Source organism: Antedon bifida, chromosome 1 (genome assembly GCF_963402885.1).
Source record: "Antedon bifida chromosome 1, ecAntBifi1.1, whole genome shotgun sequence".
NCBI lineage: Eukaryota > Metazoa > Echinodermata > Crinoidea > Comatulida > Antedonidae > Antedon > Antedon bifida.
In genome coordinates, this window is record NC_136226.1 from 4,461,700 (window position 1) to 4,487,005 (window position 25,306).

The 25,306-nt window shown below is 33.8% G+C and overlaps 1 protein-coding gene across 1 annotated transcript in view; it reads left to right on the top strand.

The window, feature by feature from the left end:
* Positions 1 to 610: 610 nt before the first annotated feature.
* LOC144842345 (dual specificity calcium/calmodulin-dependent 3',5'-cyclic nucleotide phosphodiesterase 1A-like) overlaps positions 611 to 25,306 on the top strand; it is a 36,167-nt gene continuing 11,471 nt past the window's right edge. Inside the window, exons 1-6 of the mRNA XM_078698819.1 lie at positions 611 to 827; positions 4,387 to 4,458; positions 16,030 to 16,279; positions 19,502 to 19,693; positions 20,512 to 20,578; positions 23,241 to 23,357. Coding sequence (XP_078554945.1) covers positions 797 to 827; positions 4,387 to 4,458; positions 16,030 to 16,279; positions 19,502 to 19,693; positions 20,512 to 20,578; positions 23,241 to 23,357 — 729 coding nt within the window. The 5' untranslated portion in view covers positions 611 to 796. The remainder of the gene's footprint in view (positions 828 to 4,386; positions 4,459 to 16,029; positions 16,280 to 19,501; positions 19,694 to 20,511; positions 20,579 to 23,240; positions 23,358 to 25,306) is intronic.

Genomic DNA, 25,306 nt, shown 5'->3' on the forward strand with positions numbered 1-25,306 from the left:
TGTATATAGTATCATAAAAGATAACCCCCTCCCCACTCCAAAGCAGTTTTTTTTTTAAACCTTCCCAGTATAAATTCCGGTTATTTTTCATTTCATCAGTCATTACCTACACAAACTTCCTTCTTTCTCGCTCTCGCTGACTTTCAAAAGTATAGTTTAAAACTTCCCAGTACAATTGCGGACAGTTCAATTCCCCATGTATCGAACGACGACGTAGACTTGCTCCAAGTTTATTGTCTTTTTTATGTTATTCCACACGTCGTTTTGATTTTTGTCTGAAAATACAAACGTATCCAAACTCAAGTAATACACGTATGAAACGCCATATGTGCAAAAATATTTATATTTTTACCCCGATTTTTACTAATACTCCGTCTGGCGCCCAAACTAACGACGACGTTGCAACGGTAAAAATACTCTCTCGGTGTAATATTTTGATACACAGCGCCCTCAAGAATAACAAAAGTTTTTAAACGTTGTCGCGTTCTCATCCCTTATCATAGAACTCCACATCTTCTGATAAGACTATTTTTACTATATATCGCCCTCATTTTCATCATTACGCGGTTTTACAATTTGCCTGCGTGTATTCATTATGACTTTAAATCCGTTCATCCTTCTGATTGTAAACCAGATCCATAAGTCTATGGGAAGAAGAGGGCATATTTTGTTTGTTGACCTATTTCTTCAGCTTTGATTTTATGGGAGTACCACCCGTGTCTGTTACGTATCCTATGAACACCGTCGCAGCTAATTACCCGCTTTGGTTCTATTATTAGCTGCTCTAAGCTACAGAATGGAAGACGAGAACGCAGATCGAGCTCCGGGTAGGTTTTTTTTTTTTTTCTGCCCATCTCATCTGTCGTGCATTCTTACTTTCGACACTATGTTAGTCTTGAACTGAATGCATTGGAGCGTACGGTTGACAATTTCGCTTAAACGTGTTTGTTTCATGTACGTATACGTAAGCGCATATACATAAGTAAGTACCTCATTTGAAAAAGTCAGGTGCTTATGTGGCGGTGGTAATTGTATCTGTAAATGTGTATTCACCCTAAAGTGCACGTACCGTTCTGCACTCCATGAACAAGTATGCATCGGCCAACATAGGTATATAATGTTTATATTAGACATTACGTCAGTAATATATCATTCAAGCTAACGTTGTTGACACTAAAGCACGTATGTAAAGTAATGTACTATTGAGATACATACTGTGTGTAGCAGGTAATATACACTACATTCAGTCTCCGACTCGTGTTTAGATAACCTATCTTATGAGCATGTCTCACGTAAAAAAAGCATGTACACTCTGAGGAGTTTAATTTAAAGCGCCGGTTTGAACGAAATGCGAACCATGTGAAATTGTGATTAAGCTGTGCTCAACGCGTAGGCCTACTCGTCGTAGAAACTGCAATATGTATGTACATTATTCGTAATGTACAGAATTCATCTTATAGGCCTATAAATAATAATATAATAGTAATTTTGTTATGGTTGTTTTTTTGTCGTGTTATGGTGAATGAAGTGCATGCAACTTTGTTTATTACAACATAATGCTTGGTTCCCACTAGAGACTCACAATGACGCGTAACGCAACGTAAGTGATTTGACCAATCACAAGCAATAGAGTTTTACAACTGTCGCTTGTCGCTTGGTTAACTTGTTTGCGTTGCGTCTACGTCCTTGCGTTGCGTTTCTGGGGAAACCAAGTTTTAGAATGAACTAACATTTACATTAAACACGTCTAATGTAAACACTACATGGAAACTGCTGTAGAAACACACATTATGAGGTCGAATGATAGTATGGTGTATGAAAATATGTTGTATGAGACAATAAATAAAGAGATTAAAAACGCTAATGGTTAAATGGCGTCTGTAAAGCAATTAATATTCAAACAGAAACAGGGCAGTTAAAGGAACGAGTGAACGCCGTGCATTATAGAATATTTTAAATATTTATTAAGAACTAGACTTAACTTTGGACTCTAACAACTTAATTAAATTAGCAATTGTCGTTATTTTGCTGCTAGGCAAATATGGTTACCAAATGCTGTTAAAGTTCAGACTTGGTATGAACAAGCGCGCGTGTGTATTAGTGCACGTCCGATTTTGTAGGCCTCGTGTTTGAATTAGGACTATTTACCCAGGTAATTCGTTTCATGTGATATATACAGATATCGCAAATCTGTTTGGAAGGAACTAACTAAATAAATAATAAGTCTGAACAGGCCCATAGAAAGGTACACGTGTAGACTTCGTTAGACTGGTTGGTCTAAACGAGTGTTAAAACGCGTACATAAGGTTTAGGTAAAGTCAATGCCCCCCCCCCCCCCCAATTATTGTTTGTAGGCCTACAAGTTTCAGTTAGTAAATAGGCCTACTATTCACGTGTTTACACCCAGAGTTAGCGACTGATCTATACGTCGACTCAGCCATAATTATTTCTGAAGCGTCTATGGAGTCCAACTATTACACACGGCGTTTCGAGTAGGCTGTCTCCCTATCATAACGTGGGACAAGGGCTACAGAATTCAAATGTCATTATATCCACTTGATTCGCATCAACAAAACATGTGAGACTAGAATGATGGATTTGCATCCAGTTTACGTGCCTGATAGACACTCTTAATCTGTCATTGCTAAATGATTGAATGTAATAAAAAGTTGTCTTGTGGGGACTCGAGGCACGATTCATTTATATTTCAACACAGCGCGCAACGATATTCAAACAAGGGGCACGTACATAATGTTACTCATTGATCCTCAACTGCACTGACGTCATCAATATTAAGTTAATAAATTAATCAAAAAGTATTTTTGTAAATTTTCACTTATCTTAAATCAATTTTAGAACCATGAGAAGTAAGAGTTTCTAAAAATATACATCTTCGGCAAAAAAAAATAATAATCTGAAAATGAGATTGAAAGTTTATTGCAAAATCAATATTGACGAATGATCTACCGAGTGTAAATCAATGTTAAATTAATGGACGACGCATCCGTGAATTGTGTTTAACGATTTTTGGAGGCTTTTTCTTTGAGGATAGTTGCGTGTTAAGCCTGTTTTCCTGTCGACGTAACGTTACGGCGAGTTGCGTTGAGTTGCTTTGAATTTTCAAATCGAAGAAACCAGACATTGCGGAGACCGAGGTTCTCAAATTACTGTCATTGTAGTTGGACTGAATGTTCTCTGCAGCGATTGTTGTTTTCGTACAAAGTTGGGGACTCCTTATGTCAAAGAAATCCAAGATACTAAATATAACTTAACCTAACCCTCTAAATATAATCTCTCTCGCTATAATGTAAAAAGAAGCTGCTCATGGGAATCGAACCCCATACAGTACATCAACATGCAAGCCAATCGAATACAGCGTTAGAATTAGTAAATGCTTACGTCACACCTCATGCTTATTTTGTGACGTTCTCATGAGTGGTCCCCAACTTGTACGAAAACAAATATCGCATCCCGGCATGCCATGGCATTACATTGTCTTTAACGGTTTTATAAAATTTTGTCGTGATCAATTGTACACATAATTTCTATAATTCTGAATGTTAAATATTCTGAAAATATTATTATAATTATCATGTATAAACGGCAAAGGTGAGGAATTCTATGAGAATGTCGCCATAACCGAGATTCGAACCCGGCATGTTCTGCTTGGTACTGCAGACATCCTATACCACTGGGGCTTCCATATGATATGGTTGAAATTCGATTAATATTTTAGTGTTTGCCGTATGGGAATTCTCTGAAACGGTCAGTGCCTTCAATAAAAATATACGTTAGCATTGCATGAACTTTGTTAGAGTTTATAAATAACAAAATCAAATTAAAGAAAAAAAGAAAATTGATGTAACAAAAATACCAATTCTAATGTCAAGTTCACTATTGACTATAATAGTAATCAACGAGTTAAACAATATTCCCTGAGCATGATGACGTCGCTACAAAACACAGTTCAATCAAATATTTTTTAAGACCACAATTATCAACATTAATTGCATGTTATCATCTCTAGAGTCTTGATATAATTGATGCTTGATTAAGTGCAGTGGTTATCAATAGATGGGCAGTGAAGATTGGACGGTTTGTCGATTAAAAAATACTAATGAAATATATATCTGTTGATAACGCAGGTTATATAGCGTGTTTCCCACTAAAGACGCAACGCAAGGATGTAGTGACTTGACCAATCACAAGCGATGGATTATACGAACAGTTGCTTGTCATTGGTCAACTCGCTTGTGTTGCTTCTACGTCCTTGCGTTGCGTCTCTAGTGGGAACCAAGCTTAAGTTTTGTTCATTTAAAAAACAAATTGTTTCTATTTATATTATGTGTAATTTACTGAGGTTGAATTATTTGTCTTGCTTTCCAGTGGCTAATCTACCTCCAGGGCATACTGCCGAGGAGGTTGGCGAACACGGAAATACTCAGGTAGTCGTTGCACGTAAGTATATTCGTTTTATTCCCATAAATAGACTAAAGCTTGGTTCCCACTAGAAAACAAATATGCCGCAATGCAACGTAACGACGCAACGTATCGACGCAACGTATCGACGCAAAGTGATTGTAGCAAGATGTCCTAGATGGGAACTACGCGTAATGGAACACTATATATATATATATTGGTTCTCACACGTGAATCAGAGGCGACATTTCAAAATATCTATAATTAATTTGGTTTCGAGCAGTTGAAAGATGTATTATAGCTATTTATCTTCATATTATGTAATAATATATTATTATAAAACATTTAGTTTAAGAGAACAACATTCATTGCATATTTTTATTACATAATATATTTTAGTTTGGACAGTATATAAACCTTCCCTCCACACCACCTCAATATAGACATATGTTTTGACGCTACGATTTACTATTAGTAGTACTAGAAGACATCTCTATTAAAGAGACATTTTTTTAGCCCGAAGGTGTTCCTTTAATAAAGGTCCAGCTGTATTAATAGTAGTTCAATACCGTGAATATCAGTAGTTGTAGTACGGTACTTATTAGTAAGACATTATTATTATTTATCAATAATTATCATACAATAATACTGATACCAGCTTATTATTAACGAAATATAATATATTATTTTACCAAATTATAATATAAATATCATTAAATCAAATAATTCACTTAACTGTATAAAGATGCAAATGTTGATATGCGGCTGCAATTAGTCATCTTTTGTACGCGCGCGTGAAGTTCATGTCTATGCCGCGTATCATTGACGATATCAGTAACATAATCGGTATATAATTGCCTCGTATAACTTTCTAACATTTCTGAACTTGCTCTGTTATGCAACACAATACATTAATGGATTTCAAAATCTAACAAAAAAACTCATGGCGGCAACATTAACATGATCATATCTACTAATGTCTTATTTGACGTCATACAGTTCTCAATAATTTGTTTGAATCCGGTAATAACTTCTCTAACCGTTGATTACCGTAATATTACAACTCATTATTGTATGAGATATCTCGTACAATTCTTGCTTTTTTGAGTTGCTTCTTAGGTAAATGACAATATTTTGATCATTCGCATTTAATATGCCTATAATCTTCGAAGTACATATTCTCGGCATGAGTTTGGTATATTGATTTTTGAATTGCTGAAGATTTCTTGAGGCTGTGTTATTTAATCAGACACGATTGTTCTACTACCTAGCTAGTAATCATCAATAAACACGCGGTATTGTTATGCATTGATTCACTACCTTTTTACGCTTCATACGTGTGTTTTTTTTCTGGATGTTATGGAGTCAATTATAGAGAAGAAAGAGGGACACCACAATGGTATTGAGGGTATGTTATTATACATAATTTGTAGTCTAGTCGTGTTGTAGATAAATGACGCTAATGCACTTCTTATACTGATGTCTCCATGGACGTATATTTCTATGACTAAATTTGATTTTTCACCTGTCTTTTGTGACTTTTTAATATCCACAATTTTTTTTTTCAATTTTTTTTGTACATTTTTATAGGCATAATAGGCCTACTCTAAACGTATCAGTATGATACACTTGTTGACTTTTGTATTTTCTCGCAATTTTAAGGGTACGCTATCGTCGAGCTCATTTCGAGTGTTTATTTTTTTATGTGTTTTCTTTTCATCTCTTTATCGACATGTTTTTCTTTTCTGATTTTTCTTTATGTTTTGATGATAACCATGATGATTTTATTTGAAATAGCAAATATAATAATAACTAGATTTTAATCAATAATAGGGCTAAATATGTAAAACTTTATGATAGAATACAGTACTGTACAATGTTTTTAATTCATTAAATATTCCCATTTTATAAATTGAATAAGCAATGATTTTGTTATCGTTTATTATTCAACCAGCATAATATCAGTACAAAAGAACCAGCTAAATCTTGTATAGGCCATGACTATCTTTTTTTGTACCATGCTTTCGACTTAAAATGTTAATCCTCTCTTTTAATATCATGTTGTTAATCTATTTTGCCACGATTATTTCAGTTACACAAAGTTTACGCGCGCGTACAAACAATGTACAGACGATTTATTTAACCTTTTTTTAATAGCGAATAAATCTATCATTTCATGAACGCGCACTATTCTAATTAAATGTACTGTGCGTTACTACACAAATTATTCGTAATGAATTAAGAATAGCCAATTAATTCTCCGCGGCTTTTTGCAATCAAATATCAATATTATATATTATTATATTATATAACACAGCTGATTTTCTTGTCTGATTTTATTTTATAAATTCAATGCTTATACAGATAAACTGCAGGATTGTGACCTTTGACCTCTCATCTACCGCCTTCCATGTTTATAGCCAAAATAAACGCAATTTTACAACCGCGACGTTATATCAACTAGACTTCTTTAATAATAATCTTTGTTCGAAAATCTTTAATTTAGATTTCAAACATGTACGGACGGAATGTTTTTGCGAACCTTCAATCGCAGTATAGTCAGCATGATTCTTGTAATTATTCCATAGCGTTCTGTCAGAGTAGTTTGAATAATGGCCTGAAAGTCGGATTAAAACGAACAGTCTCAACAACAAATCCTCGACTTGATTAGAAATTCGTATTATGGGTTTGACCGTGGATTTATACCGTAGAGACCATTTATTACCATACGCGAATTGTTAGTTTCTTGAGATGCGATGCGTATTATAACTAGTATGTAGTACGTTCTTTTTCCATTCAAGGTATTTTCAAAGAATGATATTAAAAATGAACCATAATAAATTGACAAAACTATCCCCTTTTTTAATCGATTAAAACGACTTCAAAATCCACTAGATATCCACTTCGAGCCGCCGATTAAATTGTCTACATATAGGCCTAGACGCTCGGCAATTGAAGCATAATAATTTATAATAGGCCTACACGTCCCCCATTTCAGAAAACCAAATTTCCGACACTGCCGTTATAACCCACAACTATACGTATCAAAACAAGTTACTCAAAACAATATTTATACTGAATATTCAGCAATAATAATTATATGATAATTACGGTATAATATTAATTATTGAAATTATTTTTTAAGAACATATCTTCGAGTGTGCTAATTGCTAATTAAATTGACGTCAACGCCAATGAAAATGTTTTCAATAATTACTAAGAATTGATAAACAATAATAATATGAAAACAATTACTATTAATAATGCTATCGTCCGTCGTGACAAACAGTGACGATACAATAAGAGGCACTCGTTTAACGTCCGATTTTAATTTTAATTTTAAGATAATTATAATTATATAATACATGTTATTAAAGTTTCCAAATGATAATATATACTTATAGTTAATGCTTGTTAGCAAATTTTTCACAAATCTAGGAAAAATTGCTTACCAATAGCTTTCTTCGCCAAAGTGTTCAGAAACATGTCTACTAATAAACATGGTATATATTGTGTATTGTTGTTTCGTAAGATGTCAACGTGAAAAGAAAATAACTGTCAAATGAATGTATTTGTGTGAAACATATGGCCCAACAGACTGGATGCAATTTAATGCCCTGTTACCTCTGTGGTGACATTAGCCATATTTCAGTTTAAATTCATTGCTTTTTTCAACATTAGCTGAGTGTAATGTGTTAATGTTGTTAATAATTGTACGGAAATTAAACGCACATTATAAAACAGATTTCCATAAAAAGGATAAGCTTTATTTTTGTTTTGTTATAATACTATTTAGTTTCTTTCCCTTTAACAAACATATTTGTTTATTATCCCAACATAACTCCTCGTTTGCTGTAATCACACTGTAAGATATATCGCGAGCAAACTTACAATCGCCATCAATTTCTTGTTGCAAAGTCGTATCATCCCATCATTGTTTGAACGCGCGCGTCGTATCCGTCATCGTTTAACGCTCGCGTCCTTTCATTTTTTAAACGCGGTGAAATGTTCATCATTGTTTGATCGCACGCGTACCATTTTCGTTATCGTTTTAATGCGCACAGCATTGTCATTATTGTTTGACCCACACGTCATATCCATCACCATTTGAACGCCTCGTATTATTTCCATTACCATATTGAACTTCCATCGTTGTTTAGACGCGCGCGTCGTTTCATTTCCATCGCAGTTTGAACAAGCACATCAATCATCGTTTAAACGTGCACGTCGTGTCATTTTCATCATCGTTTGTGAACGTGCACGTCAAATTATGTCGATCTGTGAGTGTACATCGTTTCTAAAAGCACATTTAAAAACATTCCAACTTCATGTTTTATAGAAATGTTTGCAAGTTAATTTAAATTGTCTTTTACTGTTAAATGTATATTACATTATAGTAATCAAAAAGGTTACATCCGTCAGAATGCATCAAGTATTCTATTACTTGATTCCCCATACGACATCATAACACTTACCGTATACCTTCTTTACTTACACTTAAAAATATGAGCTTTAATTCGTAAATTTATTTGATTCTCAAATTACGTTGCAGAAACGTGATCAAGACGACACAAATTTGTTTCTGATTGATTCAATGAGAATAGACGGTATAACGTTTGAATAAACAATCGTTTGAAATTACGGACACAGATTGGTAAAGTACAGATCCGTTAGTGCGGGTCCGTTGGGTTCTTCGTAATGTGTCCATTGATATCAATGAGTTTAAAATCAATGATTCTGGTCTTTCTGACAGTTTTAAGTTCTCAAAGCCTATGATTGGAATAGTATCAATAATGTAGTAGAATGTATTCAACAGTAAGTAGTGGAGCTGTAGCTTGGTGGTTAACGTGCTTGCCTTCCACAACAAAATGTACCGGTTTCAATCCTGACATTGCCAGGGCTGTAACTTACGACTCTTTCAACTCCACTCCCTAAGCCTCAAATGAGACTTAGTTTATAAGCACGATAAATTATAAAATATTTGATCCATCCTGTAATTGGAAAATTAAATGTAGTGTCTTCATAAGCCTTTTTGTATTGGTCGGAGGTCTATTCTTTAGTTAATTTATTCCCTTCTCTGTGTTGAATCTAAATTATAATTTCTCTGTAAAAGTGTGAAACCTGAAGTATGACCTTTTTATCATTAAATACTCATTATAGTAGATTCGCCGTAGAGTTCACGTCGACCTGTTTATCAAAGTAAAATTAGACCGTTGTTGGACTAACTGACAAATCCTCATCAAAGAGACAAATTAAAACGATGTTACTTAGGCCTGAACGGTTCTTCAGTGAGTCTGTCACTACAAGTGTTTAAAATTGTTAGCATATTCAGCTAGTTCATTAGACGAATATGAGGAAGTTAGGAAAAGACTTGTATCAACACATTGTTTGTTTTTGAAACAGAATCAATCAAACATGGCGGACACAATTTAATTAAAGTTGCAACAGCCGAGTTTATGTAAAGAACACTGAAAAAAGCTAAAAGCACTGCTACTAAATAAACAATAATAAAGTCTATAAGTTGAAAAGAGGTTACCAAACATTAATATAAAGTATTTAAAGAGCGCGTACAAAATATGTTCCATTTACATAATTAAGTAAACGCGCGGTGCATTCCATTTTCATCAGTGTTTAAACGCGCGCATGAAAGCCCCTGTAGGCCTTTGATGTGACGAATTATTACAGTAAAATAATTGTTTAAAAAGGTACGGTATACTAGAAACTAGTTTTTTATTTATTGTTATCTCTTACTGATTATATAGGAAAACCATGGATTCATATCAGTCGTAATAGTTACACTAATTACCATAAATGACACACAGAATAACTATAACTGCCGAGTGTTATAATGTGACTAAACATTTATAGCTACATAAATATTCTCTTACTTTAATTTAATACCGTTATATCATTCGAGGAAAATAGTCCATTATGTAACACGACTATAATATAGGCTAGTTACAGTTAATTTTAGATTACAACGTGGATCAATGTAAATATTTTATTACGCCATGAATATTCACTTTTAATTTAATACCGTTATCGCATTCAGTTGAAATTGACCTTTATGTAACAAGACTATTTAAGAGGATAGTTACAGTTGAATTTAGATTACAACGAGGATACTATCTACTAAAACTAAAGTTAATGCCCTCTTAAAGGAGAAGTCGTCTCCAACATCTTCCCATGACATAAGTAGGCGCATGCGTACTTAATTGTAGTACATTTACGTGTCTGAAAACACCATCAGCTCTCAATATCGCATACGTATTATGTAATCAACACGAAGAGACCAGATTGAACGCGCGCGTACAAATACTGTATTTCGTCTGTTTGAGAACGCGCGCGTACAAATACTGCAAATTTTAAAATATTCGATGTCACAGACAATAGCAAATGATACAGTTCATGTGTCGTCTACAAGATAACACTGTTTTTGGTTTTTTTTCAAAATATCTCTTTAATCCAATTCTCTGCGGAAATTCACTTTTAATTAGATTATTAATTATTTTTTACAGTTTTTTGTTTAGTTTTGTACGTATTTCATTTAAAATAATGCTTAAAGTCGTTGTGTTTGTAAACCACAATATAATGTGATTTGGTCAAAAGTACATCTATAACCGTTAAACTCTATATAAATATAACTGTTAATTTGAAGTGACGTTACAATCCACATAGGAAAGAACACGATACATGGAATAAACACGAGTTGTCGCGTGATCACGCGATAGATAAAGTTGAAAGTTATTGGTGAAAATCTGGATGGTAATTAATGATCTGGAAAAAAATAAATATGCATTTATAATTTGGGAACTAACTGTGTTGATTCGATAATTGCGTTACAACAAAGTACAACTCTTGATTCCATCGAACTATTTAATCTTTCCATGCATGGTTTTCTTGTAATAAAAAATAATAAGATGTTCACATTTGTAGACCTACATGTGTGAACATTATCCCATGGGATTGTTTATGAACATGTTACATTATTTAATGGTTATTGAAGATGTCAAAATTAGCGCAAAATAAGACTGTACTCATGTGTATACATACAGGTGTAAATCTAAAAAACCCGTGAGACAAACTTGTTATATTATTCATTTATGAAAGTCTTTGTTGACGCGCGATATGATATCCTCCTGCTCTTTATATAGTCTAGGTATTTTTTGTTTTGCCGAATGAAGCAAACATCATGAATTAGAGCGGAGAAAATATAAATAATTCACTTATAAGGATAAAACTATACATTTACACTTGTTTGTTTCACAGTTTACTGTAAATATAGTTTAATGGAAAATGTTTCAAAAAATGTTTTCATCTGGTTTTTATTAACTAATCGTACGTATTTTTTACTGGTTTAAGATAATAATTGTATAGGCTACAGATAATGGAAAATTATGGTTATGAAGAATTGAACGATGCCGTCTTCCGTTCCGTGAAACAAAGCAAATGTGAATGTAACATAATGGAAGAATTTTTACATTTTAATTTTTGTTATTGAGATATTATCAAGTGGGTTCGAGTTTTGTCTGGAAACACGAATGTGTAAAATAACAAAATGCATCCGTAAAGCCTTATCTACACTATCAAACTTTATGTGATGTGATGTATCCAAATATGGTAGTGATATGCCCAAGTATAGTAGTGATATGACATCATCATGTCCATATATGAGCACGTCACAAATATTTTTGTCACAAAGTTTGATAGTGTAGACAGTTTTATGAGAAAAAATATCTTGCTGTGGGCCATGTGTATATGCCTGCAATCCTTTGCCAAAAGTTGATGGTCCCTGTATAACATGATATAATTCGATCAAACGGTGTCATGTTGGAGATAGGTAGTTAGGAGAAAGGTAGTATAGTGAGGAGACAAGAACCTGCAAGTGATGTCATTGTGTTTCTAGACATAATAACCGTACGGATAGCTTACCTCATTCAAGCTTGGCTGTATTTAGTAAAATCATCAGTCAGAATCAGAACTTATACACCATGTTTTCTTTTCTAATCATTGACGTTCACTTCAATTAACGTTACTTCGATTAAGTTTACTTTTCATTAATTGCTGAATCAATCTGAGTTGAATTCACTGTGTAGTATTCATTTCGCGAAATATGAACTCTCAAATGGTAATAAGTGTATTAATGAAAGTTGAAATTATCAACCGTTTCGTTGAATATCCTGTGAGAATAAATGCTATATTAAAGCAAAACTCTTTAAAATACCACCTTTGTAAAGAAATAACAACAATGATGGGGATATTTGTGAAACTCTCAAAGGGAAAATGTAATTCTAAAAAAGAATTCCTAAAATTTAAAGAAAACAAATCTGATAATCATCAAATAAACTAGAGATAACACACAATTTCGTTAAAATTTAAGAAAGAACCTAATAAGTGTTGATTGAGAACATTTATGAATTCGCGAAATTGAAAGAAAATAATCTAATAGTCATTAAACAAACTAGAGAAAACACACGATTTCGTTAAAATGTAAGAAAGAACTTAAAAAGTATTGGTTTAGTACAATCATGAATTCGCGAAATTGGAAAAAAAAACACACTTTTTTATAATTCAGCGTTAAAAGAAATGACAAAACATAATTTGTTGATGAGAACATTGCGCATTTAAACGTCTGGTTGTTATTGCACATATATATTAATGAAGATACCTCGCTGTTCATTAGTCACAATGCAGATTGTTGTTTGCTGATAATTACTGATTTAATCGCCTGTGATACATGGCTTTGTATCTTCAAGATATCTTACGTTATTGATAGATTTCCTGTTAATACATTCACGATGTAGGTTTATTGCTTTTAACATCATGATTACTGTCATCGGACAAAGATGCATGTTGTATCTATTTTTGAGAGTAAAACAAAATGTGACGTCATAGTCGGTGATTTTCATTAATCAAACTTTAAAAATAAGTTATGTAATTTTATGAAAGCTTTTTGGCTAACTTAATAGTCTCGTAAATTTAGGATCTTTAAAGAGCGGTGTGTACGCGGCGTACACTTAACTGAGCCGCCATTTCGCGTTAATTTCATTTTACGTTATGAACTCCAGATGCGAGACCTAACAATTGTATTACGCTGTCTAGAGTTCAGACACATTATGTAGGCCTATGCTGCGTACAATCGCTACTATTAAGCAATGAGTCTTATTATACTTATTGCTTTCAAATGAGGTTTTTCTTGTCTTCCTGCGGTGTCTTGCTACATACGTAGCATATAAAAAGAACTACAAAATACCACATAACATCTCCAGCCGATGCCCGTTTCATAATTGTATTATTTGTATATATTATATTACCTATCACGAACTTGTGGAATAACACCTTTATTTTATGGTGAACGAGTTTTATATTTTGTACTTTTGTATTTTATAATTTCGTGAATAAATAAAGATTTTGATTGATTGTTAACTGCGGAGCTGTTTTATGTCAGGCGACGATATAACAGGCCCATCCCTATCACACGTGTGGCAATGCGATACGTTGACATAACACTTTTGAAAAAGAGGCAGTGTATACTGCCATAAAGTAAAGGTATAAACACTAACTCATGTTGGAGAAATGCATTTTTTTAATACAGCGTGGTTCCCACTAGAACGCAACGCAGCGACGTATTGCGTAATCACAAGTGGGAACCGACAACGCAATAGTTCTGCAAAGGTTTGATTTCACGCAGGCGGGGGAAAACACAATTATTAGAAGGGCATTTGCTTACATTGCATAGATTGCGTTACGTTGCGTCGCTAGTGAGAACCAAGCTTTACATTGCATAGATTGCGTTACGTTGCGTCGCTAGTGAGAACCAAGCTTTACATTGCATAGATTGCGTTACGTTGCGTCGCTAGTGGGAACCAAGCTTTACATTGCATAGATTGCGTTACGTTGCGTCGCTAGTGGGAACCAAGCTTTACATTGCATAGATTGCGTTACGTTGCGTCGCTAGTGGGAACCAAGCTTTACATTGCATAGATTGCGTTACGTTGCGTCGCTAGTGGGAACCAAGCTTTACATTGCATAGATTGCGTTACGTTGCGTCGCTAGTGGGAACCAAGCTTTACATTGCATAGATTGCGTTACGTTGCGTCGCTAGTGGGAACCAAGCTTTACATTGCATAGATTGCGTTACGTTGCGTCGCTAGTGGGAACCAAGCTTTACATTGCATAGATTGCGTTACGTTGCGTCGCTAGTGGGAACCAAGCTTTACATTGCATAGATTGCGTTACGTTGCGTCGCTAGTGGGAACCAAGCTTTACATTGCATAGATTGCGTTACGTTGCGTCGCTAGTGGAAACCAAGCTTTACATTGCATAGATTGCGTTACGTTGCGTCGCTAGTGGGAACCAAGCTTTACATTGCATAGATTGCGTTACGTTGCGTCGATAGTGGGAACCAAGTTTACGGTACAAGAATCGGGTGATACAAGTCGGCTGCAGTCTCTTCAAACTAATTATTGAAGATGTTTGGGCGTGTGGATTATTTGGATAGATTTGGAGATTTTCTAGTAATCTTATATAAATATACTTGAGATAGTCAGTCAGAGCATGTACTTTATCTACTTTACCATCGAATCTACATTAAGACATTCATTAATTAACTATTAAGATGATTGCCAGTTTCTCTAAAGATTTAGTCTCCACTTGGACGCAACGCCGCCAGGGCGAAAGCGCACCGCAAGTAATTTGACTGGCAAACTCACATGTGTTTCGCTTACGTCCTTGCGTTACGTACGGAAACCAAGCTTAAAGCGTGGTTCCCACTAGCGACGCAACGCCAGGACGTAACGCAACGCAAGTGAATTGACCAATCACAAGCGATGGCTTATTCGCTTGTGATTGCTAACTGTCTATAACTTCGCTTGTCATTGGTTAAAACGCTTGCGTTGCGTTTACGTCCTTGCGTTACGTTCTAATGGGAACCAAGCTTTCGAATATAGGCCTACATAATGATTGTTTTTCTCCCGCGCGCGGTGTTCATTAATATTTTTTAATTAAACATTAAACCAGCACAACTTCTTCTATATCCTCGCATACATCTGAACAGATTTTTTTTTTCTGTGCAGAATTTATTGAATTTCATTTTAAAGTACGTTACATGTTTCTTATAGCATGTAATTGTACGTCGTATCCGATTTGGATTGTACAAAACAGTCGATTAAAGTACAACTAAATTCAGGTGTTTGAAATAATGATGGTTTTCCTCAGTCATTCAATTGATGCGAGGAAACGTTGAAATGTGTTTCGGAAATGAAACAGTTTATTACTCGAATACTGAATGTATGTAACACAATGTAAATTAATTTTCTCATTTTCAAGCGTTTTTCAGACCTATTCAGATCTATTAACTACAGTATATAATCCCTATTAAGGGGATATCTTTGCGACAAAAACGTGTCCCCTTAATATAATATTGTGTTTGTTTTGTGTTTTTTTAGATTTCGATTTTAGATTATTCATATAAAAAATTATAATTTGTTTTATGCAGTGACAACTAGTCACATTGCTTCAAGGTAAAATGCCATAAAAAATAATACAGCATATGTCACAGATATATGACACATTATTTAATTAAAATCCATTATATTTTTTTTTTTGCAGAATCAAATATTATGTCAAAGAATGTCACCAGTAAAGAATTTGACGGCAGTATGTCCGAACAAAAGGACGTCAGTTTGAATTCGGATAATTTACCGTCACCCGGAACTTCCGAGTCAGTTTCTATAGCAACGGAAAGACTACGTGCGTTGATACATCGAGTTGATAATGGTGATTTTGACGCGTACGCTTTACGGAGTACGCTGAAATATGTTGCTGATGTTCTGGATTCAGTTCGACAAGATGAAAACAGGTAAAACAAAGTATATGTTTATTTAATGTTAATTATAACTAGACTTGTACGCCTTATTATTAATCACAATACAATAACTTCACCGCAGCCGTGTATGCATTTTCGTTCAATCATTTTCATAAAAATTAATAAAGGACCGAGTATCATAATGCGTAGTCTTGGTTCCAGACGAGGTTTTGACTTAATATTAGTACTACTACTACTACTACTACTACTACTACTATTTTAGCACATATGGCGTTTCATACGTGTACTACTTGAGCTTGTAAACTGTCTGACATCGAAAAGCCTCGAAATAACTACACGACTTTTTGGGACCAGTCTGCATAGTGTGGTTACCACTATAGAACCATTAACAAGTCATTTAACCAATCACGAGCGATGGGTCTGCTGAACTGTTGCTTGTAATTGGTCAAATTACTTGCGTTGCGCGTATTTCCTTTTCTTGCGTTCTTTGTAAACGAGAAAAATGTCATTCCAGTCCATTGGGTTGCTTTAAAACCTTTCCACACAAAGCCATTATGATCACCAATTCAAGACATATGGTTGATGCATTTTTATCTCCTATTCAAGTTAATTATATTTTTAAAATGCAGCAACACCGATATCTTTCAAATGCTGAAAGCAAATGACTATACGAAAGATTAAGATTCAAAAATAACATCCTTACTTCTTTCATTACCTTTAATTTTTGTTTGTGGATTTGACTGCTCATACGAATATTACCACGTAGTTAATCCATTAAGAGAAATGGAAGGAACAAATGTTGTTAATAATAGTGCATAATATCATCACCTTAATGTTATTGACTTCAAATACTTTTTAAGTTCAAACGAGGTTGCAAAAGGCTGATTTATATATAACTGCATAGCGATTCAAAATAAACTGACGTTAATGCAGTATGGCGCATAATGAGGTGTTGACGGCTGTCGTATTGAAAAAAAGACAATAGACTTAGAGCGCGAATATGAATGTTAGACGCATGCATGTGATGTGAGTGTACAGTGACTGTAAGCATCATGCTATAGTCAACAAATGTAATATAAAAGACGAGTTATAAGTTTAAAAAATGATAATAATTTAGGCTTAATGTAACTGTAGATTAATGAATATTCGTTAATCCACGATGTAACCTATATGGATTAGTGACACCACTAGGAAACACAGGTTGACACGCGCGCGTTCATAATCCGTATCATCATCATTACCACTGTTTGAACGCGCGCGTACAAATGCCGTTTCATTCTTATCAGTCTTTAAATTCGCGCGTCAAGCGTGTATATCGTCGCGGCGTCATTAAAATTGTAAGGCATGTAGAATGAAATAGAATTGAAGATGGTTGTGCTTGTAAATAACGTCGAGGCAATACAATCAGTTTGACGTGAATAAAAGTTTAATACGTTATCAACAACCTGAACGACGGTCGGTGTCACATCTTCACCAAACATGCTCTTCTAATTAGTATTATTTCATTTCATCGGCATTAAACGGTCAATGACAGAATAGATTGAATGAAAAAATGAATTCTTAACCTACAATATAGATAATAAGATGCATGATTATATTAGATTGGGTGGCATTTGTATTTTAAAACCTCATTGTTATTTTTTTCATGTTAGCTATTGTCTATTATCTGTATATTGAAGGATAAACTTTCGACGACGATTGATAATGAGGATACTGTGGTGATGATATGATGATAATGATTACGATTATGATCTTATGACTAATTATCGAAAACTAATCAATGGTTAATAAATGGTCTTTGAATTGGATGGAAAATTGTGTTCTAAATAAAATAGATTTAATATTGATATCAATAACGATGTTGATAATGACAGTGATGATAATGAGAATGATCTGATGATGGTAGTGATGATGATGATTATAATGAGGATGATCATTATCCTCATAAGGTTGTTGATGATCATGTAATCGATTATAATGCTACGGTAATAATGATACGATTTTATGATAACGAGCGTTTTGATGTTGATGATGATGACAATGAGAATGAAGATAACTGTGACATGTTGCTAAAGGATACCCAGTGCGAGGATGAAAGTCAATAACATTACTGGTAGAAGAGTTGAGACGCGTACAGTGCCTTATACAGTAGTCGTTGAACGTGATTAAAAAAAACTCCATTGTCTAAATTCATGTAAATCTCTGTTCATTACAAGAGCTTACAACATAAATACATATCACGAATCCCTGTATCGACCTTGTATGTATAATTAGCTCATTATTTCATAGATGGCTACAATATACTACGTTATAATGAAACATATTGTCATGTTAATGTAAAATATGAATGATTGTTCTAAGGTCACACAACATTGCAAATACAAGCCAATTAAACCGTAATGTTAGAAGATGTACAGCAGGCAGTTATGATAATATACCTATATAGTACAGTACAATGATAGACGGAATAGAAGCTGTTAATGCTCCATAATAGGCCATTATTAACCGAACCATACACTATTTCTTCTTTTTTTTTCAAAAGTATTATATTCTGCAATCCGGCTGTTAGGTTGAATAGTTATTTAGCTTCCCATTCATTAGAAGACTAGTAGACATGACACCGTACGAGAATCGGTTACATAAACAGTAGCCTATGTATGTAGGAGAAAGTTTGTCGTAAGCAAACACGACACAGCATATTGTTTATTTTCGGTAGAAAAAATGATATTCATAGAATTCAATGTTCGGTAGATATATCACATTGTTACTTTCAGGAGTTGGTTCAGTATCGGTATAAAAATCACACCTCTATTTAGACACCAAATAATATACTTCCCTTTACACAAAGCCTGAGTCAAGGATAGAGGATAGATAGTCAGGGCCTACTCTGTAGGTCCTAGACTGACGTGTTTCTACTTAATATTTATAGTAAAAAGATAAATATTTTGGCACATATGACGTTTCATACGTCTAATACTTGAGCTCAGAAACTCATTTCTCATCATGTGTTTTCCATACAACAATATAAATGCCGACTGATGGACAAACATGAACAGGACAAATAGGTAGAGACTTTTAGGACAAGCCTATTACTCCATTTATCATACAGATCATGGAGAAATAAGTTATTTCTCCATGTGCATGTACTGTATGACTAATTGACATTGTTCTTCGCGACAGACGTCGGCCATAAATAAATAAAAATATATGATAATTTCATCATTTCATTTCAACTTAATGTATTAATCATTTCAGAATGGGACTATATCTAAATAATGACGAAGATTGTTTATCAGAAGTTCCTGCAGAAGAAATCCCAGATCAAGTACGTGATTGGTTAACGTCAACGTTCTGTCGTCCTAATGTCAGATCACGTGGTCCAACGGATGAGAAGCCTCGTTTTAAGAGCATCGTCCAAGCCCTACGCACTGGCATGTTCCTCGATAGGTATAAACACATTTTTTAAAGTCGTCTTGTTAATACTGTCATCTTTACCTAAAAAAATAACTGCACTTGTAGAAAATTAGAGAAAATTATATATATAATTGCGTTTTTGCATTTAATGAAAGTTTTAAAATTCCGTTTGATTCGTAATTATCGAATAATATTGTAAACATAATTTATTGGCTCTCTTTACAATAAATTAACATAGCTCTGAGCTATTGAATGCCAATGCTAAATTGTAATATATTCAATGTTAAATAGCTTTACATAAAATATAATTGCCAATATGTTTGTATTTGCTTAGGCCTAATTATCGCATGATTGTAAATATAAATATTGGCTTTCTTCTTAAACATAGCTTCGAGCTATCGAGTATCAATAAAATGCAAAATTGTAATATATTCAATGTTAAATAGCTTTACATAAAATATAATTGCCAATATGTTTGTATTTGCTTAATTATCGCATGATTGTAAATATAAATATTGGCTTTCTTCTTAAACTTCGAGCTATCAAGTATCAATAAAATGCAAAATTGTAATGATTCAATATTATATACAGTATATATAGCTTTACATAAAGACATACGTGTGATATATAATTGCTAATGTTTGTGTTAATAATGTTAACGAACTTTTAAGACAATTACATTAACAACCTCGCATAAATGCAATCAAGTGCTGAGAAGGAATTTAGAAATGACTCCTCCTTATGTTATTAGTGGATATGATTTTAAAAACAAGGTCATTTGGTTAGTAGAAAAGTTTATTCAATGATGTAATATCAATGTATTTGAAATTGTACGGTGTTTGCCTCCACAGAATGTTTCGGCGGGCATCAGGTTTAGCAGGCGTGTCTTACGCCCCATCTTTGTCTATTAGATTCAAGGTAAACAATATGACTTTTCATACAAGTAGTCTAGGTTCTCTTGACTGTATTTCAACTTAATATTGGTAAAATGATAAATATTGTGGCACACGTGGCGTTTCATACGTATAATACAAAAAATCGAAACGTCGACTGGTGGACATACAAACGATTGATTGATTGATTTTGGAATTTGCGTAGACCTACTCATCATTTCAAATACCCGTATCCAGACCCAGAAATGGTCCTTACAACATAATGTATTACTATATAAAAGTACTATTACATTCTTTCCAATAAACCATTCTAAAGTGTCTATGCGCTCAATAGGTGCGCACGCGTAAAAGGTATTAAAAGCGTAATTCGTGGAGTTCAGATCATCGCGTCAATGACATTCGGCTTCACAGACGACTCAATTGAAGCCACTTTTGTAAATCAATTCAATTATTCCGTCACATCTTATACACATACTTATATAACTAGTAATTTTACAGAATATGAATTCTACAGAGAATTTGTACAATGCAGTAATGTTGGTATTTGTCGCAACCATGCATAAAGATCAAAAGACTGTTATGAGTTCCTATCTTGGGAAGGGAGCTTAGTGTCCTATTGTTAGATGCCTTGGTTCAATAATGGCATATTTGACAAGCGTTAAACCATGACACTCTTTTGGCACATAATCCGTGTTCCTGTGCAGATCGTAACGTTTGCGCTCGTAACAATTTCAATCTCTTTTAATTTCTAATGTATATGAGTCATAAAGTCCCATAGAAATAGTTAGAATTCCAACGGCAAAATCTATATTAACTAATTATTCCAAGTTAAAACGCGTCATTAGAAAATTTATGACGCATTTCAGATGTTTGCACAGTCGGCCCAATGAATCGAGAAAAATGAATCGCCTTGTCGTTATGTACAGCAGTATGGGTGTCTATACTTGGAAATTCGTGTTCAGATTCGAACATTGTTTTTATTAACTTGCGTTTGTGTAAATAATGCATGGTCTCATGGGTGTGAACTAGGAGATAGAATCAATTGCGAATTAATGGAATTATTCGTGTGGAACTATATAGCGAAGTGCGTTTTGATGTAAAAGACGAAACGAAAATATTATACGAACATCAATCTCCTTAATGAAATAGAAATTGGAAATTCAATACGAAATACATTGCTTTTAGGAATAGAATTGTGAGATATGTGACTGTTTAGAATTCGTACACATCCTATACACATTGTATCTAGTCTCCTCACAACAGGTTTATCCAATAGCATGCATACGTTTAGACAGATTGAATTATAATGTTCGAAATCATTATTATAAGGTTAACTTCAGTAGGCCAATCGATAATAAAATCGTATTGATTATAAAAGCTTGATATTATTATATAGGCGCGCCGGTTTGACTGGATCGATGCTTGCTCGATTGATCGCCCCCGATTTAAAATCAATCGATTGCTAAATCAACTGATTTATTTCAACAACAGTTGTTGGCTAGTTGTTGGTTTGCCATAGCGATGATATCACGAAGAATTACGCTCTGATATCAATAAAAAATAAATTGTGTTCATACAAAAATTAAGATCGTGATTAAGTTGTGGAAAGGGAGCTTAAATTAAGCAAACCTACATAGGGCCCCCTCTAAATTTCGCAAATTGTAAAGCAAAAGATAGGACATCAAATTAAGCTCAGCTTCTAGAAAAGTGTCCCCTTAATTAATATACCCTGAATAGAGCTTCTAAACAGTAACATATTAAAAACAATTGTAGTTTGGCCGTCGGGCATCGAAAGCTCCCTAATGCCAAATATTTTCAGTCCTGTTTTTGTTTTTAATTGCTTCTATCAAATTAACGATGTGAGATGCATAACTTTCTCATTTACAATATTGTGAATAACGTAGTATTCGATTATGAATACAAATGATTATTTTTATGTTATTCTTGGTAATTATGTTCCGCAGTGCAATTAAACTATTTTAAGGCACGTCACGTTTTAATGGATGACTGATGACGTGTTTCTATGGATAGGTAGAGTAATTGAAGCATATTTTGAATAGAGGTTTGCCGTAGCCTTACAACCCATAATGCCCTCGTTTGTTCCACTCGGCATCCTCATAGAATAATGAAGAACAGAAAAAAAGTTATCCATGGTTTGTTTCAATAACCTTTCTGAGTTTGATGAAACCTTTGCATAAACCAAGGATAGTGTTAAATTATTTTCTGAGAATGACATTAGAATCTTGATGGATAATGCAGTTGCATTTTGTGTTAAAATATTGACTAAATGGCAAGTAATCATCTTACGTATTATGTAATGAATACACAGATTATGAAATGAATGAATTACAGTAATTCATTGAGCGGCTGTAACTGTAGCGGCATCAAATGTACGACTTACAGAAGCCGTACTATTATAGTTATCAGCGTTGAACGCGCGCGTGTAAAAGCCGCACTAATCAGTTTTTGAACGCGCGCGTACAAAACCCGTACAGTTACTATCACCGTTCGAACGCGCGCGTAAAACAACCGTACAATCATCAGCATTTAAACACGCGAGTATAAATCCCGTTATTATCAGCGTTTAAACACGCTTGTAAAAGAGCTGTACAATCAATTATCAGCATTTGAACGCGCGTGTTAAAATATATGTCTTAAGATAACACTATATGATGTTGAATTTTCAGACTGTAGATGACTGGAATTTTGATGTGTTTGCCTTGAATGACGAAACCGAAAATCATGCCCTGAAATATACCACGTATGAGTTATTTACCAGATACGATCTAATTAATAAATTCAAGGTAAGAACCATTTTACAATTAATTCATAATTATATTGAAAACCACCAATTATGTCAAGTCAAATCAGGGAAGAGTGAAACTTCCCTGGTCAAATTAATATTAAAGAGAGAAGAATGTTATTTGCCGAATGGTAAATTATGGATATTAACGGTCACACAAAAGGTAAGGAGATGATAATAATGATAATGATAATTTGAATGATTCCGGAATACCTGCTACAGATGAAAGGGTGTACTTGATTCTTGAGGGAGAGCGAGACACACGTTGATCATTACTTTTAAACTCTAGCACGGTTAGATGTTGATGATTATGATGTCTGTTATTCACTGTCAAACGATGAAACTGTTATGCTATGTGGAGATTCAAAATTAATTTGACCGTTGGCGATTAAACTTGTGACCTATCGCTCAGAACGTGGTTCGATTGCTTTTTTACGAAAATAGTAATTTGACAATTCATTTTTAAAATGTTATAAAACATACTTCTCCCTGCTTCTGCATCTAAATTCTATAATTTATTTATGAATTTAGCTGGTGGTATATAAATGGATGATATGATCGATACTATTGTATACCAATTATACCAATAATTTGACAATTCATTTTTAAAATGTTATAAAACATACTTCTCCCTGCTTCTGCATCTAAATTCTATAATTTATTTATGAATTTAGCTGGTGGTATATAAATGGATGATATGATCGATACTATTGTATACCAATTATACCAATAATTTGACAATTCATTTTTAAAATGTTATAAAACATACTTCTCCCTGCTTCTGCATCTAAATTCTATAATTTATTTATGAATTTAGCTGGTGGTATATAAATGGATGATATGATCGATCCTATTGTATACCAATTGTATGCGGCCTATGGTATAGTGTTTATATTCATGTATACGCCATACATAATATACAATGATATTTAATGAATGAAGAAACTCAGTTTAGATCCACTTATCTTTGACATTAATTTATTTTTTAAGAGTATTTATATGCCCTAATTAAAATGTTCTAGTGACGAATACAATACGATAATACAGAAGAGAATATAATTGCATTGGTTAAAATAAAGCTGCGAGTACTGTGGGAAGGATAAAACCAAATACCGAAAAGAAGCCCATGGCTATGTGCTTCTTTTTTAGGACTCGTTGCTTCTTTTCGATATGGGCTTCTATTGGAGATGACCTTCTTTTGAAACTAAAGAGACGGATTCCTTTCGAAATGAATGCTGTACATTTTGTGAATTGCTACTAAAATATTATAAATTTTAAGACATCTTGGTTGAAGTTTAGAATTTCTCTCGATTTTACATATTTTGCCGATGAAGCAGACGAATAAGATAGAATTAGATAATAATAATAAGATTTATAATATAATAATAATAATAATAATAATAATAATAATAAGATTTATACAGCGCACTTATCCACTAAAGTGCTCAATCAAATCAATCAAAGCACTATTTGGAAGACAATAAACTCTAAAATAAATGTTATACACGATACAGTATTTGCATGACCCAACTAACTAGCAAGCAGTGTTTGTTATTGTTTATTTCTGTTCCCCTGACATCCATGTTAACATGGACTATGCATTCGTTATACAGTTTTATAGTACTATTTCGAAAGTAAGCCCATACATACTTTGAAAAGAAGCCCGGGGGCCTCATTTCGAGATGAGCTTCTTTTCGAGATTACTTTTCCAAATATAACCAAGGAAGGGCTTCTTTTCGAGATTGGCTTCTTTTCGATAAGAAGCCTTTGTGAGCTTCTTTTAGTGATTTCACGGTAAATATTAAAGGGCAACTGCATGCTTCGAATTTGATTGTTGGGTAATGGGTAGGTAGATATAAGCTCATACCACTTTTTTTCTGATGGCATTGAAAGAAATCGAAAGAGCGATCATAGAATGTTAATGATTTCTCAAAAAAATCAGTAAATTTC